Genomic DNA, 15,616 nt, shown 5'->3' on the forward strand with positions numbered 1-15,616 from the left:
TTGTAAATCAGAAGAAGCAACAGTTAGTGGAGGGGAGAGGAATACATTCCCTAGCTAGAGCAAATGGACCCCAGCTCTCACCTAAAAGAGTTACCCAGCTCTGCTTATAGTTTGAGTTACAGGGAATCCTGAAGATTTCATTTAATGGCTCAATTTTAAATTTGAGGAATCAGAAGTTGAGAGGCGCAAAATAATTTGCCCAAGACACAAAGTTAGCTAGTGAGATGTGAAAAAGACATTTAAATAAGCCAGATAGATGTAAACTAAGGGGGAGTCAGTGGTGGGAAGAAACAGATGGATGGGATCCTAGACAAGAAAATAATAATACTAGGGAGAAAGTAGCTTTATGTCAAGAAATAAAGCCACCAGACTTAAAAGATGATCTATTTATCTATTTGGGCTATGATCAATAAGCTCAATGTTCTTCTACACCACACTATGTTTCCCCTTATTAACTCTCTTCTTGAGTCATAGAATTACTCAATCCCCTCTTCTCCAAATTAAATAAAATCTTTCAATGTACATGAAACAAATAATATTGATTAAAGGTCTGCTGTGTTTAGTAGATCACAACAAGAAGAACAAGAGACAGGCTGGCCTGCTATGTTAGAAACGGGACAGGGTTATCATGGAAGCTCCTCTGCTTCTAGAGATGTGGTCTCACCTCACGTAAGTTTTCTTACTTGCATGCCTCTAGTTCCCCATCTATAGAATGCAGCTACGTTCATGAGTCCCATCCTTTCACAGAGTTGTTGTTAGAATTACAATGGGCATGACATAGCTTTTAACATTTCTGTTTCTTAGGATTGGTATGAGAATACCTACAGGGGGAGGGAAGTGAGTTATAAAAATATAGATGTTTCAAGTATATATACACACACACAATTTTAGTGAGCAGAAAACAAAAAAGAAACCGAGGTCTTACTGGAGTTTGAGACGGCAATCATCACTCCTTTCTTTAATATATGTAGGAACTAAAATAAAAAAAAGAATGTGCTTAGTGCTAGTAAAACTATGTGAGAGAAAATGGCCTTGACTTGAGGTTTCCTAATACTCCCTCTGACTCCCACATTCTCCTAAATTTGAGGCCTAGAGAGAAGATACCCCACTAGCTGCACTGAGGATGCTGGGCTGCCTTATCTTCTTTGAATTAGAGGGTCCTATTCACAGAGACAAGGTAAATGAGACCACAAGTGCACACAGCCTTTCACGCAGCAGTCAACCACCAGACACCTGGCCCTCCCATCACACCACACAGATCCCTGCTACTTCTTTTGTGAGCCAGAAAAGGGGAGAAAAACTTCTTCCTCTTACCGCAGCTATGCTGGAATTTCTATTTTGTTGGTCAGGAAAACAAAAAAAAAGACTGAGATTTCTCTCCTAGGTCTCCACCCTGCAAGAACATCCTTCCGGTAACTCTGGTAACAAGAAGCATGTGGATGTGGCTGCTGGATGACAGTATGCTACATACATCATTTAACTGTGCCCACTCAGCTACCTGGACAAGGCCCCAGAATGCACAGGGGAGTGAAGGCAATAGATACGACGCTGGTGCCTACCTGAGCCTCAGCTGACCAAACCATGGGAAGTTAGGAGTGTAAAAGTCAAGAGGAAGAAAAACCGTTGGCCAAACAGAACTCTAGGGACTCCATCAGTTCCTATATGGTTAACTGAAATTTGGGGTTTGAATACTAAATTGTTTTTTCTTAAAAAAAAAAATTGCTAGATAAAGAGATCTTCACAATATTGAGAAGGAAGCAGCTGCATATTTTGGCAACCATTTCTAAGGAAAAAAAAGTAAAAACATGAAATATTGCTACAAGAACATAAAAGGAGAAATCTAAACAGACAGCCAAGAAAAAAGTGAAGAGTGGAGAACAGTAAATTTAGGAGATCTCCATATGATGTGGTTTCTCAAAGAGGGTGTATAAAAAAAAATAATAACAGTCAGGGAGCAAGGAGAGAGGGAAGCAAAAGGCTTGGAACAGTGAGCACCAAATTGAGGGAAAACTTTCCTGAGAGACACTTAAAAAGTAATCAGAGAAAACGGACTAAAGACCCAGAAAGGGCAGTTTGTCTGGAGCTTGAAATGGAAAGAATCACAGGGAGATGCCACCTACTATATCAGGCTCTTAATGGACCGAGAAATCTGCTGTGCTAATAGCTCTGAACCAATTGCTTTGCATGAGATTCTGGGCTAGTCCAAATGACTTTGTCAAACTTCCCTTTCCCATTTTAAACACAGAACAAATAATTTCAAGGTGTTTATAGCATTAACACTGACAAGTTGACTCCCTGGATAGAAGCCAAGGAGTTTGTATACTCAGGAGTTTTCTCACGTGATTCTGAGAAAGGCTTGATTAGCCACGACTGTAACACACCTTTCCCCCTTTGCCCTTCTCACCTTCAGAGTATGGTCTCCTCTCATAGCTCATTCCTGAATGCAGTGTCACCACTTCCCTGTTCTCCCTTATCTGGCATAGCCACCAATAGATCCGACATGGCTACAGAGAATTAATTGTTGATATAAATTTAAAAGTTTCTGTGACTTTAGATGACTCTCTGTTCTTAAGTTGGTTACTTATCTTACTTGGATAAAAGGTGTGTTATTCGTAGATAATCAGGTGGTAGATTTTGCTGAAAGCAATCCTAAAAACTGTCATTGGGATCTAAAATTAAAATCAAATCAAATCCCAGCTGATAAAAGCAGCAGTCATTAAAGGGTATTATTAACTCTGCACTATCACTAAGGGATCATTTAGTCAAGATTTAAATGTATGAATATCTAAATGATACCATTTGGGATAGATCTTCCTCTGCTAGTCAGCCTGGTGGAGAGGGAAAGAAGGAGGATTAATCAAAATCCTCTGAACGATCTGTTGGGAGAAAAGTAAAATTTTTATTTTATTTATTTACTTATTTTTAAATTTTTTACATTCAATCACTGTGTATCATTACAGCATGCCAAATTAATTTTCCCATCATCAATATACTGTGTATATTGGTTCAGTCCAAGATACTACCGTGCACATTATCACCAAGAGATAACTTTCCATTGTTGTGGCTCTTAGATGTTTTGCTTCTTTTTCCCTTGATCCCCAACCCCGTAACCTCCTCCATTTCCCACCCTCCTCCTGCACTGTCTCTAGTACCACCATTGCTCTCCATGCTTTTATACCTTCCAATCTTTCATTTTCTGCTATAGAGTGCCAGCATTTGGCCTTTATTTAATTTTATTGCCAGAGAGCACATGTGCTCATCAGAGAGAGAGAGAGAGAGAGAGAGAGGGAAAGAAGGCACTCCCCAATAGAGCGTGGTCTGCCATAATCCTTTTTCTTCCACTTCTACATCAGAATTGTGGGGTATGTGCATACACACCCCCGCATGTTTTTCAAGTCAGTAGGATCAGAATTCAAACCATTGTTGACCATGTGGGATCTGGCTTCCTACGCACAGCACTTAACTGCTAAGATACACAGCCATCTCCGAAAACTAAAATTTAATGAGAATCTTCTAGATACTGTGAGTTTTGCCAACTTATGTTGTATATCTTCTCTCATTATGGCATGGGTGTCACTACCTTCATTTTAAAGGTCCATAAACTTATAATCACAGAGTTTAAGTCACTTTTTCCATTCACACAACTGTCAGACAAATTCTGAATCCATGCTGTTTAGCTCTAATTTCCCTTTATCCTGGTCATCTCAGTTGACATAGGAAAAGCATCTGACAAAGTCCAATATGCTTTTTTTTAAGTGTATTTAATTTTTTTTTCCGTGAATGAGAGAAGCAGAAAGACAGAGACAGAGGAGCAATACTCCCAACAGTCTTAATGCTATGGTCTGCCCCTATACCCATCCAGCTTCATATCATGGGCATATGCATTCTCAGTATACTCAGGGAAGTCTCTGAATGTGAACCTGAAACCTTTACATGTGAGTCAGCCTCAGACAGCATCATGTTTTACTGTGCTGTCACCATCTGGTCCCCTCCAATATACTCTCTCTCTCTGTCTCTCTGTCTGTCTCTTTCTCTGTTACTTTTCTTTCTTTCTTCCTTTTTTTTTCTTTAATCTTTACCATTGGGTGCGTGTTCTTGCTGGAGAGACAGAGGGAAAGTGAGAAAATCTGCCATACCCCTGGGGCAGGGGGAGATGGTCACACAGCAATTGCCTTTTGTCCACTTTCCTCCTGGGATTTGGGGCACACACATACATGCACCTAGCATGATTTCAAGCCACCAGGTTTGAGACTCAAACTTTAATGGGCTGTGTGGGAGTCCAGTGACTTAACCACTAAACCACCTGTTGGCCCTACAATATGCTTTCTTGAGAGGTTTGGTGGTTTTTTTTTTGCTTTGTTTTATTTGTTTGTTTGTCTGGTTTTTTGTTTGTTTGTTTTGTTTTGTTTGCTATAGGGCACATGCGCTCACCAGAAAGACAGAGATAGAGAGACAGAAAGCAAGAAATCACCCCCCACCCAGGAGGGGATGGCCACTCAGCAATCACTTCTCCATTCTCCTCTTGGGATCTTGGGTGCACATGCACACATGCCTGGCATGAGTTTAAGCCACCAGGTCCAACCGTGGTGGACTACATGGGAGTCCATAGCCACTACGCCAACTGCTGGTTCCCTCACAGAAAGCTTTCTTATAAAAACTCTCAACAGTTTATGTATAGAAGACAAATTCTTTGACATAATAAAGGTCATTAATAAGAAGTTCACAGCTAACATTATAATTAATGGGTAAAACTGAAAGTTTTTTCTGAAATCTGGTACCAGGCAAGGATGCCCATTCTTACCACTTCTATTCACCATGGTACAGGAAGTACTAGCAAGAGCAATCATGTGAGGAAAAATAATTTAAGGCATCCAAGTCAGAAAGTAAGAAATAAAATTATCTATTTTTGCAGACAATATCATATTATGAAAAGAAAGTTCCCTGGAAATTATGTTAAACTAATACATGAAAACAAAGTCACAGGATACAAAATCAACATATAAAGTCAGATAATTTTTATACACAAATAGTGGCCCGAATAAAAAAGAATAAAGTAAACATTCCTATTTGTGATAACATTTTAAAAAATACTTCAGAATAAATTTAACAAAGGAAGTAAAAAAGGTATACATTGAAAATTATAAAATATTTATGAAAGAAACCCAAATAAGTCAATATTCCATGCTCATAGATCAGAATAACTAATATTGTTAAAATAGACAAGTGGAATTACATCAAGCTTAAAATGTTCTTCACAGCAAAGGAAACAATTAGAGTGAAAATACAACCTGCATAATGGTAGAAAATATTTGCAAATTGATTCCTCAGATAAAGGATTGATAACCAGAATATATAGGAAACTTGAGAAGTTCACTTATTTAAAGAGAAATGAATAATCCAATTTTAAAAATGGGCAAATGAGCTAAACAGACAACTCTCCAAAGAAGATCTATGAATGATCAAAAGGCATACAAAGAAAAAAAGTTCAGTATCTCTTGTCATAAGAGACATACAAATTAAAACCACAGTGAGGTATCATTTAACCCCGATTAGAATAGGTAGGACCAAAAAATAGAGAACAAGAGCTGGCAGACTCTGGAAAAAAAGGAATCCTTTTACACTGTTAGTGGGGATGTAAATTAGTAGAACCTCTGTAGAAAACAATATGGAGGTTCCTCAAAAATCTACAGATAAAACTATCATATGATCCAGTAATCCCACTCCTTGTTATTTACCGAAAGGGTAGGAACACTCAATCAGAAAAACACTTGCTCAATCATGTTAATTGCAGTATTATTTGCAATTGTTAAGGCATGGAATCAACCCAAATGTCCAAACACCGATGACTGGATTGAAAATCTGTGCCACGTATGTACTATGGAATATTACTCAGTCATAGGAAACAATGAGATCCTATTATTTGATTCAAAGTAGATAAATAATGAAGACTGAATGTTAGGCAAAGCAAGCCAGGCTCTGAAAGATACACAAAGTATATCCTCATTCGATATGTACAAAGTGTCTGTACTCTATGACAGAAATTGAAAATCTGAAGATAAGATAGTAGAAAGGCTATGAATAGATACCAGAGACTATAAAGGAGAGAAGTTGGTGGTGGAGAGTGGGTGGTAGAAGGTGAATGGGAGGGGCAAAAGGAAGAATATTTAACAAACAAGAGAATATAAAGTTCTCTGTTGAAAGAAAAAATATGGTAATTTTTGTTTTATGAAAATAATCTTAAAATTTGAAAGTCCATACTACCCAAAGTAATATATAAGTTTGGCAAATACCTATCAAAATACCAGTGGCATTCTTCAGAAAAATAGAAAATGACAACTTAAAATTTATACAAAACATAAAAGACCCCAAGTACTCATAACAATTATAACAAAGAAAGAAAAAAAAGCTGTAGGCATCACATGTCCTGGTTTTAAAATATATTACAAAGGTACAGTCATTAAAACAGTATGGTTCTCATGTAAAACCAGACATATAGACCTGTGGAACAGAATAGAAAGCCCAGAAATAAATCCAAACGTACCTAGTCAATTACTTTTTAACAAAGACACCAAAGGCATCATAGGAAAAGAATAATCTCTTCAATAAATAAATAATGCTGGGAAAACTGAACTTCCACATGCAGAAGAATGAAATTGGACCCTATCTTACACAAAAATCAACTCAAATGGATAAAAGACCTAAATGTAGGACCAGAAACTACAAAGCTTCTAGAAGAAAACAGAGGAGGAATGTTCCTAGTTCCAGTGATCTTTGCAATATTACTTTGGATATCACACCAAAAAGCTCAGACCACAAAAAGAAAATAAATAAATAGAACTACATCAAACTAAAAAACTTCTTCACATCAAAGAAAATAATTAGCAGAATAAAAGGGCAGCCTATGGATTGGGAATAAAAGTATTTGCAAACCACAAATTCATAAGTGTTTAATATCCAAAATGCATTAAAAATTTATATTATTCATTAGCAGAATAAAAACAAATAGCAAAATTCCTAAATTGGGCAAAAATCTTAAATAGACATTTCTACAAAAATAACACAAAAATCACCAACACGTGTATAAAAAGTTATTCAATATCGTTAGTCAAAAGAGAAACTCAAATCAGAACCACTATGATATAGCACCTCATACCTGTGAGGATAACTATTATCAACAAATAAAGAGAAAACACGGGAACCAGTGGTTAGCGTAATGGCTATGTCGCTGGACTCCCACGTAGTCGACCACGGTTCACATCCTAGACCCGGTGGCTTAAAACTCACACTGGGCACGTGTGCATGTGTGCCCAAGATCCCGAGAGGAGAATGGATGAGAAGGGACTGTGGTGTGACCATCCCCCCTGGGGGGTGATTTCTTGCTTTCTGTCTCTATGTCTCTCTCTGTCTGTCTGGCGAGCGCATGTGCCCTATAGCGAAAAACCTCTCCAATAAATAAATAAATAAATAAAGAGAAAACAGCTGTTGGCAAGGGTATTAACAGGCAACCCATGTACACCATTGGTGGGAAAGTAGATTGGTATAGCCATTATGAAAAAACAGTACGGAGGTTTCTAAAGAAATGAAAAATGGAACCACCATATGACCCAAAAATCGCTTTTCTAGGCACATACCCATAGGAAGTGAAATCACCACCTTATATAGATGTTTACATTTCATATTAATTGCAGCATTATTAATAATAGCCAAGATAAGGCAACAACCTAAGTATCTCTCTATGGCTGAATTGATAAGGCAACTATTATTCATCCCTAAAATGTGACCATTATATGAATGAGCCTGGTGGACATTATGCTAAGTTGAAATAAGCCAGACACAGAAAAAAAATGCATGATCTCACTTACATGTGATTTTTTTTTTAAAAAAAATGTACAGAAATAGAGAAAAAAAATTGTTACCAGAAGTTAGGATTGGGGAGGGGGAGGAAATGGGTAGATGTAGCTCATAGGATACAAAGTAGCAAACATGTAGGATGAACAGGGCTAGAGATCTACTGTACAACATGAAGACTATAGATAATTGTGCTATATTTGGGATTTATGCTAAATGAGTAGATGTTAGCTGCTGTTGCCACAAAATCAAACAAAAAAGGTAACTATGTGAGATGATGGAAGTTAATTTGCTTCATTATTGTAACTTTTCACGCAAAGTCATGACATATTTTCCTATGTTTTTCTATGTAAATGGTGCCATGACTTTCTTGACAACTGAATACGATGAATAAATAAAATTTATTCAAAAATAAATAAATAAAATATATATCAATCTAAACTGACCAAAGAACATTTGGTTAGCAATGACTATAGTTTTAAGTATCTATGTTCCTCACTTACTCCCCAAAAGAAAAACTAATAATAACAGTTGAAATCATTGAATGATACATTATGTAGGCACTCTACCAACCACATTACACAGACTTTCGACTTTTGTTTTCACTCCTGCCTACGGTACTGTCTCTTTAACATCCACATGTGAAAATTAAAGGCATTGAAGCTTATTAGAGAGATTTAGTAACTAGCACCCAGTCACATAGCTAGTAAGTGGTCAAGTGGTGTTCAACTATAGAAAATCAGACATTAATCTTTTTTTTTCTTTTTTTCTTTAGGTTTTTCCATAGGAGGTATGCACTCACCAGAGAGAGACAGAGGGAGGGAAAGTAAAAAACCACCCCGTGGGGGGATGGCCATATCACAATACCTTCTCCTCCATTCTCCTCTAGGGATTTTGGGCACACATGCACACATGCCCAGTGTGATTTTTTCGAGCCGCCAGGTCTGGGATTCAAATCATGGTTGGCTTTGTGGGAGTCTAGCTCCTAAGTCACCATGCCACTCGCTGGACTCCAGACATATAACTTTATCATCTGTAAACAAAAATATGCTATTATATATGAACCAACCTACATTTTTGGGGGAAGGAGGAGGAGGATTTGTAGCACTCACCAACTCTGTAGTATAAATATGCCTGACATGACTGATTTCAAGCTATCTGTTCCAGCTCACAATATATATGAAAACTTTATGATCAGCTCTTATGATCCTGTAATGACCAGATCTACACAACAGCAGATACACATAATTTGACATATTAGGGAAATATATTATTCAGCTGAACTATTCAATATGTCAGAAAGATGACAAGCTGATAAGGCCAAATACGTTTTGGAAATATGTTGTTGGAGTTGGGTAACATTGGTGTCAACCACTGTGATCAGTCTGGAATTAAAGTGGGACTTGAGCCCAGGGGTCCTTGAACAATAAAGATATTAGAGAGGTAGAGAGGATGCTCCCCAAGTACAGAGTAATAAGCAAATAGGGGATGTTTAGGAAGCGGTGAAATCAGACTGAGTCAGAGTAGAGAGTAGCTTGGGAAGAAGAGTCTAGAACGGCGCCCATTCGACACAGAGTGACGTCATCTAGGGTCTTGAATGGGTGGGTGGCAGATCTTTGATTTCCCTGGTTTAAACTCTGGAGGAAGTAGTGATGCCCATATGGGGAAGTATCTCTAAGCAGTAACATTTTGTTTTTCTTTAGATCACTAAAGGTGCTCTGATTGTGACCTTGTTCTCACTAAAATCCTCATTAGAGTGCAGTTGCATTTTATGTAGGTATGAATGATACACATTTGGTATGAAATTAAATTTTACAATGTAACAAAGACCCTCAGTGCCCCAAATTTGAAATAAGAGAAAGTAATTCATCCATTTCCATTTTATATTTTAGACTTCATTCCTTTTTAGTCCTTGACTAAGCAGAAAGGCGCAAAAACAAAATTGCATGTGTATACCATGTATTTGTCTTCCCCTGTGATATGGAAAAGACCACCTAGCAATTCATAAATTCTAGAAGGAACTAACCAGCACTGTATATGTATTGGGAATCTTATTGTTTTATCTGTTCATTCATGAAGTGCAACATACCAAACTAGATATTCTGTTACATACTAGGATGAAAACGTCCAACTGTAGAACTGAGCTCCGCAGCCTAAGAGTTATTTTGCAGAGAACAGGGAATGTCGAACACCACTTGAGTTCTTAATTCTCAGAAAACACAGAGCCTTTCTGATAGTGGGCCCTGCTCTTCTCGCCTGCCCTTATGGGGCCACAACTCTGATAGGCAACTCCAGCCGAGTTCAGCTGCCTTCAGGCAGGATGATCCACAGATACAACTGGAGAGAAAGATAGGGCTGAAATGAAGTCCCACATTATTTTCTGGGTTATTTTTTGTGTCAGAGAAACAGGTCTTCACACATTTTGCTCCAGCAACATAATAAGAGATACCGAATCAACAATAAACTCCGGAGAGAGCATTATCCTCTCCCAGCTGCAAATCCTTTGCCCCAATGCAGGCATGTAAATAACTAGAATAACTACAGTCAAACCCAGGGCCTCCGGGGAGGGAATTCATAAATTCTGTGCAAAGTGGTTTATAAATGTCATACTATTATTTCTTAAAATGGGTTAGACAGGTGTTTATCCGTGCTTTTTTATAGAGCAAAATGGTTTCATAGTCTCGAATCCTCTTCCTTTAGACTGGAAATGGTTACAGGCTGTCTCCAAAGGAGAAAATGAATGCATACGAGTGCACAGCATGTTGGAGCTGGCGGGGCCCTCAGCTCACTCAGCCATCTCACCATGAGGAGACCAGGAGAGTCAAAGTGACTTGCCTCAGGTCACATCCTCGACACATTAATAGATGAGCTCAACCTGAAGCCCAGGTCTGTCTGCTCTCAATACAGGCTGATTTTTATAACAGTTTAGCAGAAGCAAAATTAATTCAGGGAAGCAAAAGACAAGAGTGTCATGTAATGACTTGGAATGTTAATTCCAAGTCAATAACGCCATAATAGTTTTAAAAGTAAATACAAAGGCTATTACATAAATAATACAGATTATTTAAATAAAAAAATATAGATGAGAAAAACAGTAAGTGGGACCAGCAGTTAGCCTAATGGCTATGTCACTGGACTCCCATGTAGTTGATGGCAGTTCATGTCCCAGACCTGGTGGCTTAAAACTCATCCCAGGCACGTGTGCCTGCGTACCCAAGATCCCGAGAGGAGAATGGAGGTGAAGGGATTGTGGCGTGGCCATCTCCCCTGGGAGGTGATTTCTCGCTTTCTATCTCTCTGTTTCTCTCTGTCTGTCTGGCGAGTGCATGCGCCCTATAGCAAATAAATAAATAAATAAATAAATAAATAAATAAATAAATAAATAAAACAGTAAATGGATGGGGAGAGAATTAAACATTCATCTTTCCACCCAGGAATAGTTGCTTAATTGATCCTTGGTATCCATGTGTGTGGATGTTTCTGTGTGAACATGTGTTTATAAATTGATTTTGGGGCCATACTATAAACACTGATAACCAGCTTTGTGATATATTTCAAAAACCTTTCCCAAGGGATAAATCTTTGCCTATGTTATTTTTTTATTACTGACTAACATTTCATGACATGGTTGCTCCATTATTCATTAAGCCAGTTCCCTATTGTGAGACTTCCATGTTGTTTTGATTTTTCACTACAAGGAGCAACAGAAACATGGTGTGGTAACTCCGTGGGCTCAGCCCCCTCCCAGGTACACTTCCTTCCAGCTATGTCAGCATGGCTGTTACCAACCTCTCCAAGCCATTTACTTCCGCAAGTAGCAATCACACTTTTTGCAAGGTCATTTGGCATCTCAGGGAAAGGAGCTCATGTAGAAAATGCTCCACACATGTTAGTTTCTCTCATTTTTGTTTAGTCATACATTCATTAGTATTATTGACATCCCTTCCACAAAAATCTTTATAGCTTAATTTTTGTGCACATCCTTAACTACTTCCTGTGAATTAGTCTTAGAAATTACATGACTGGGGCCAACAGGTGGCTCAGTGGTTAAGGTGCTGGACTCCCTTGTGGCCAACCATGGGTCAAGTCCTGGACTGATGGCTTGAAACACACTAGACATGTGTGCAAGCATGCCCAAAATCCTAAGAGAAGAATGGAGCAGAAGAAATGGAAGCATGGCCATCTCCCTTAGAGGGTGATTTCTCACTTTCTCACTGTCTCTCTTTTTCCAGTGAACACACATACCTCGTGGTGAAAACCTTAAAAAAAAAAAAAAGATTGAAAAGAAATTGCATTACTAAATCAAAAAGTCTATATGGATTTTTCACATTGATTGTCAAGTTCCTCACTTAAACGACGATGCCAAGTTACTTTTTTTCAGAAAGAAATAAGAATGTTCATAACCTTACTCATGCCTCACACCAGCATTATGATTCTTTTATATGTTCTTTGCTAAATTGAGTAGTTTTAATTTTATTTCTCTGTACTTGGAGAAGTTAAACAGTTTCTATCTAGGTTTTGGTCATTTATATTTCCTCTTTTTCTTTCTTTTTTTGACTAGTCTGTGGCACAATCTGATCTCTTTGGAATAATTTATGAAGTCCTTTTAGCAGATGCTCTAGCCGTTTGGACCATGAAAAGAAAACTAAGGGGACTAGTTGGTGGTGGTGCAGTAAAACATGATGCTCTGTGAAGCTGACCCACATGGGAAGGTTCTGGGCCTGTGTCTGGAGACCCCCCCTAAGTACTCCAGGCATGAACATGCCTGTGATCTGGGGTCGTGGAGGCTCAGGTGGATCATGGCATCAAGACCCTCTGAGGAAACTACCTCTTTGTCTCTCTCTAGCTCATGAAAGAAAGGAATAAACTTAACATCGTAATAATAATAGTCCGCTGGACTATAAGCACATACACTGTTTTCCTCACTGTTAACACCCTCTGTAGCGCCTGATTGTGAAATGGACCCAGTAGACATTGGCTGAGTCACTGATTGAACAAAGAAATGAATGAATGAGTGGTGGGTGGAGGACCATAGAATGGTTTCCTGTTGTAGCATTGCAGCAACCGCCATGGTCTAGGTCCCCAAATTTGCTCAGACTTCCGCTTATTTTGTTTAAAGAATGATCCCCAGACTAGGACCACCTCATCAGTGGAAGTCAATACCAAAGACTTCGTCCCCTTGTGAGGGTTTTCTTGTCACCAAGCTCATGGGCAACTCAGATTTACAGATAAAGGGTGAGAGGAGGGAAGCCTAAGTGAGCAAAGAGTGTTCATCGAATAGATGATATTATCTTTGACTTTAATCAAGGAGTCTATATTGTGCGCCTACCAGGTAAAGAAAGTAGGCTAGCTAGGCTCTGGGGGAAATAAATATGTTAGGAATGTAGACAGAAGAACGGCACATGATGCTGTCCCTGATCTCATGGGCAGGAGTCCTTTCTGGCCTTTCAACTATTAGAAGAATCTGGCATGTAGTTAATTCATAAGGCGACCAGGTAAGAGAGCATGGTCTTGATCCTAAGGGAACAGTTATTCCTCAGCTGGGCTAACTGCTGCCTTACCATGAACATGGGTCTGGAGTTGCCAGAATGTGGAATATGATGTGAAATATCCTGACATGATATAGGCTTATTTAAAAAAAAAAAAAAAAGAAAAAAAGCAATGAAGATCAAGCAAAAGGTTATGTTTGGCCCTGGAGGTAGATTGCAACCAGGAAGCTGACAAGTCATAGAAAATGAAACAGTCAGCCCGTAAGTGAGGAGGGCAGGTGGAATCGCAGAAACATGTAGGGGGTGTAAGCAAGGGAGTAGTGATTCTGGGGTGAGGCAGTTTCAGACAGAAGTAAGGCAATGACCCTCGTGTTGTAGGCTGATGTGCAGATAAGCTAAAAGGATGAATGTGAAAACATTGAAGGAATCCCTCAGTCTTTAAAATTCATTTTGTAAGCTGTAAAGACGTCCAGTGACTAAATATAATTTTTTAAAAAAATACTAATAAAGGAGGAAAAAAGGTATGACCAAAAAGGAATTGATGTGTAGGACATGGAGGCAGAGTTAGGGCAGAGTATAGTAAGTGAGTAGACATGTAATGCATCGTGAATTCTAGGACCTGGTGGATTCGGCAAGAAATTAGAGGGCTACAGTTTGTGAAAAAATAGCAAGTTCAAGTCTCAGCAGGATAGAGTCGGCTCCAATCTCCACACCACTGCAGACACAGCTCTTTCCCATTGTTCTCCTGAAAAGTTACTCACTGGAACGACCACTCCTGGACACCTCCCTGTAGGTGTGGTGTGGTAGTTTAATTTGCCTTATAAGAACTGAAAGACTTGTCGGCTTCACGCTGCAGAATTTGGACTGGCAGATTCCCATGCTACCACTTTCCAAGCTGCTGCCCATCCTCTTTCTCTTTAAACAGCAACTCGTGTCTGCCGTTCTATTTTTCTGTTTGAAAATGCTCCAGCTGAACACTTGCATGGTTACCATGGCAACTATCAGGTAGCATCGTCTTGTGCCTGAAGCTGAGACTGCCAGCAAGAAAGCCAATACAGTAGTATATTGTTTCTTCCTGGACTCATCTTTTAAACTGTAGCCTATAGTGTTCCTATAATATATTCGATCAGAAGCTCGAGCGGTTTATTGAATTTAATGTGCCATGGCTCTGCTTTGACTGAGCCATTCATTCAGTAACAGGCCTTTATTTTGAATTTTCTTCCTTGCAATGAAAAGCACAGGGCCTACAATGGTGCACGTTTTGCGATTTCTAAGATTCTAAGGAAGAAAATGGATTTGTACACACAAACAGACTATCTTTTTCATCTCACACTAGTTGAAGAATTATTTATCTTATTTTGATGGGATCCGAGTGGGCTGTTTGCTGGACATCTGCTTTCTAGATAGTGTATGTACCGTCAGAAGCAAGCTCATACTTTTCTGTGGCTGACGAACACAAGGAGGCAAGAAGCAAAAGCCAGGTGGTTCAGTTACCTGGTAGCTGTCAATGCCAAGTCCCTGAAAGTGTGCCCTTTCACCTGTGTCTCAATAGAGTGCCCATGCCTCCTCATCTCCCTGCATGAAGTGAAGTTAAGGCAAGCAGACAAGGGAGGTGCTTTCACAGAGCCACACGGTAGGACATCATAAATGACAGTGTCCTTTGGGGTCAAGAAAATGAGAGGTTCAATTGTTTCATAACATTTCAGAGCAGACTAGAGACTACATGAGAACAGGGGATTTTAACGAGAGCTGTGTATGCTTGTGCTTGGACTTGAGAGGAACCTGGGCAAACATTGGAATTCCTTTGTGGGCTGTGCTTCCTTGAATGTGTAATCTCTTCGGACAGAACTGGATCACATAAGTAGGAGTCTGAAATGCAACCTATTTTTTTTAAGTTTGCTATAGGGTTCATGTGTTTGCCAGAGAGAGACAGAGAGAGAAGGAAAGTGAGAAAGCACTCCCAGAGGGAGAATGGACACACTATAATCCCTTCTCCATTCTCCTCTCAGGATTCTGGATACACATGCACATGTGGCCAGAGTGTTTTTTTCTTTCTTTCTCTCTTTCTTTCTCTCTCTCTCTCTTTCTTTCTTTTTCTCTTTCTCTCTCTCTCTTTCTTTCTCTCTCTCTCTCGCTCTCTCTCTCCTTCTTTCTTTCTTCCTTCCTTCCTTTCCTTTCTTTCTTTCTTCCTTCCTTCCTTTTCTTTCTTTCTTTCTTTCTTTCTTTCTTTCTTTCTTTCTTTCTTTCTTTCTTTCTTTCTTTCTTTCTTTTCTTTCTTT

General features: G+C 39.0%; 1 protein-coding gene across 1 annotated transcript in view; it reads right to left on the reverse strand.

Annotated features, from left to right (window-relative positions):
• The window catches only part of CPO (carboxypeptidase O), a 94,845-nt gene extending 80,515 nt beyond the window's left edge, over window positions 1-14,330 (reverse strand). Inside the window, exons 1-2 of the mRNA XM_006142464.2 lie at window positions 14,099-14,330; window positions 926-974 (exon numbers count right to left, since the gene is read on the reverse strand). Coding sequence (XP_006142526.1) covers window positions 926-974; window positions 14,099-14,330 — 281 coding nt within the window. The remainder of the gene's footprint in view (window positions 1-925; window positions 975-14,098) is intronic.
• Window positions 14,331-15,616: the final 1,286 nt, after the last annotated feature.

This window comes from Tupaia chinensis, unplaced genomic scaffold (genome assembly GCF_000334495.1).
Source record: "Tupaia chinensis unplaced genomic scaffold, TupChi_1.0 Scaffold000076_1, whole genome shotgun sequence".
NCBI classification, from domain to species: domain Eukaryota; kingdom Metazoa; phylum Chordata; class Mammalia; order Scandentia; family Tupaiidae; genus Tupaia; species Tupaia belangeri.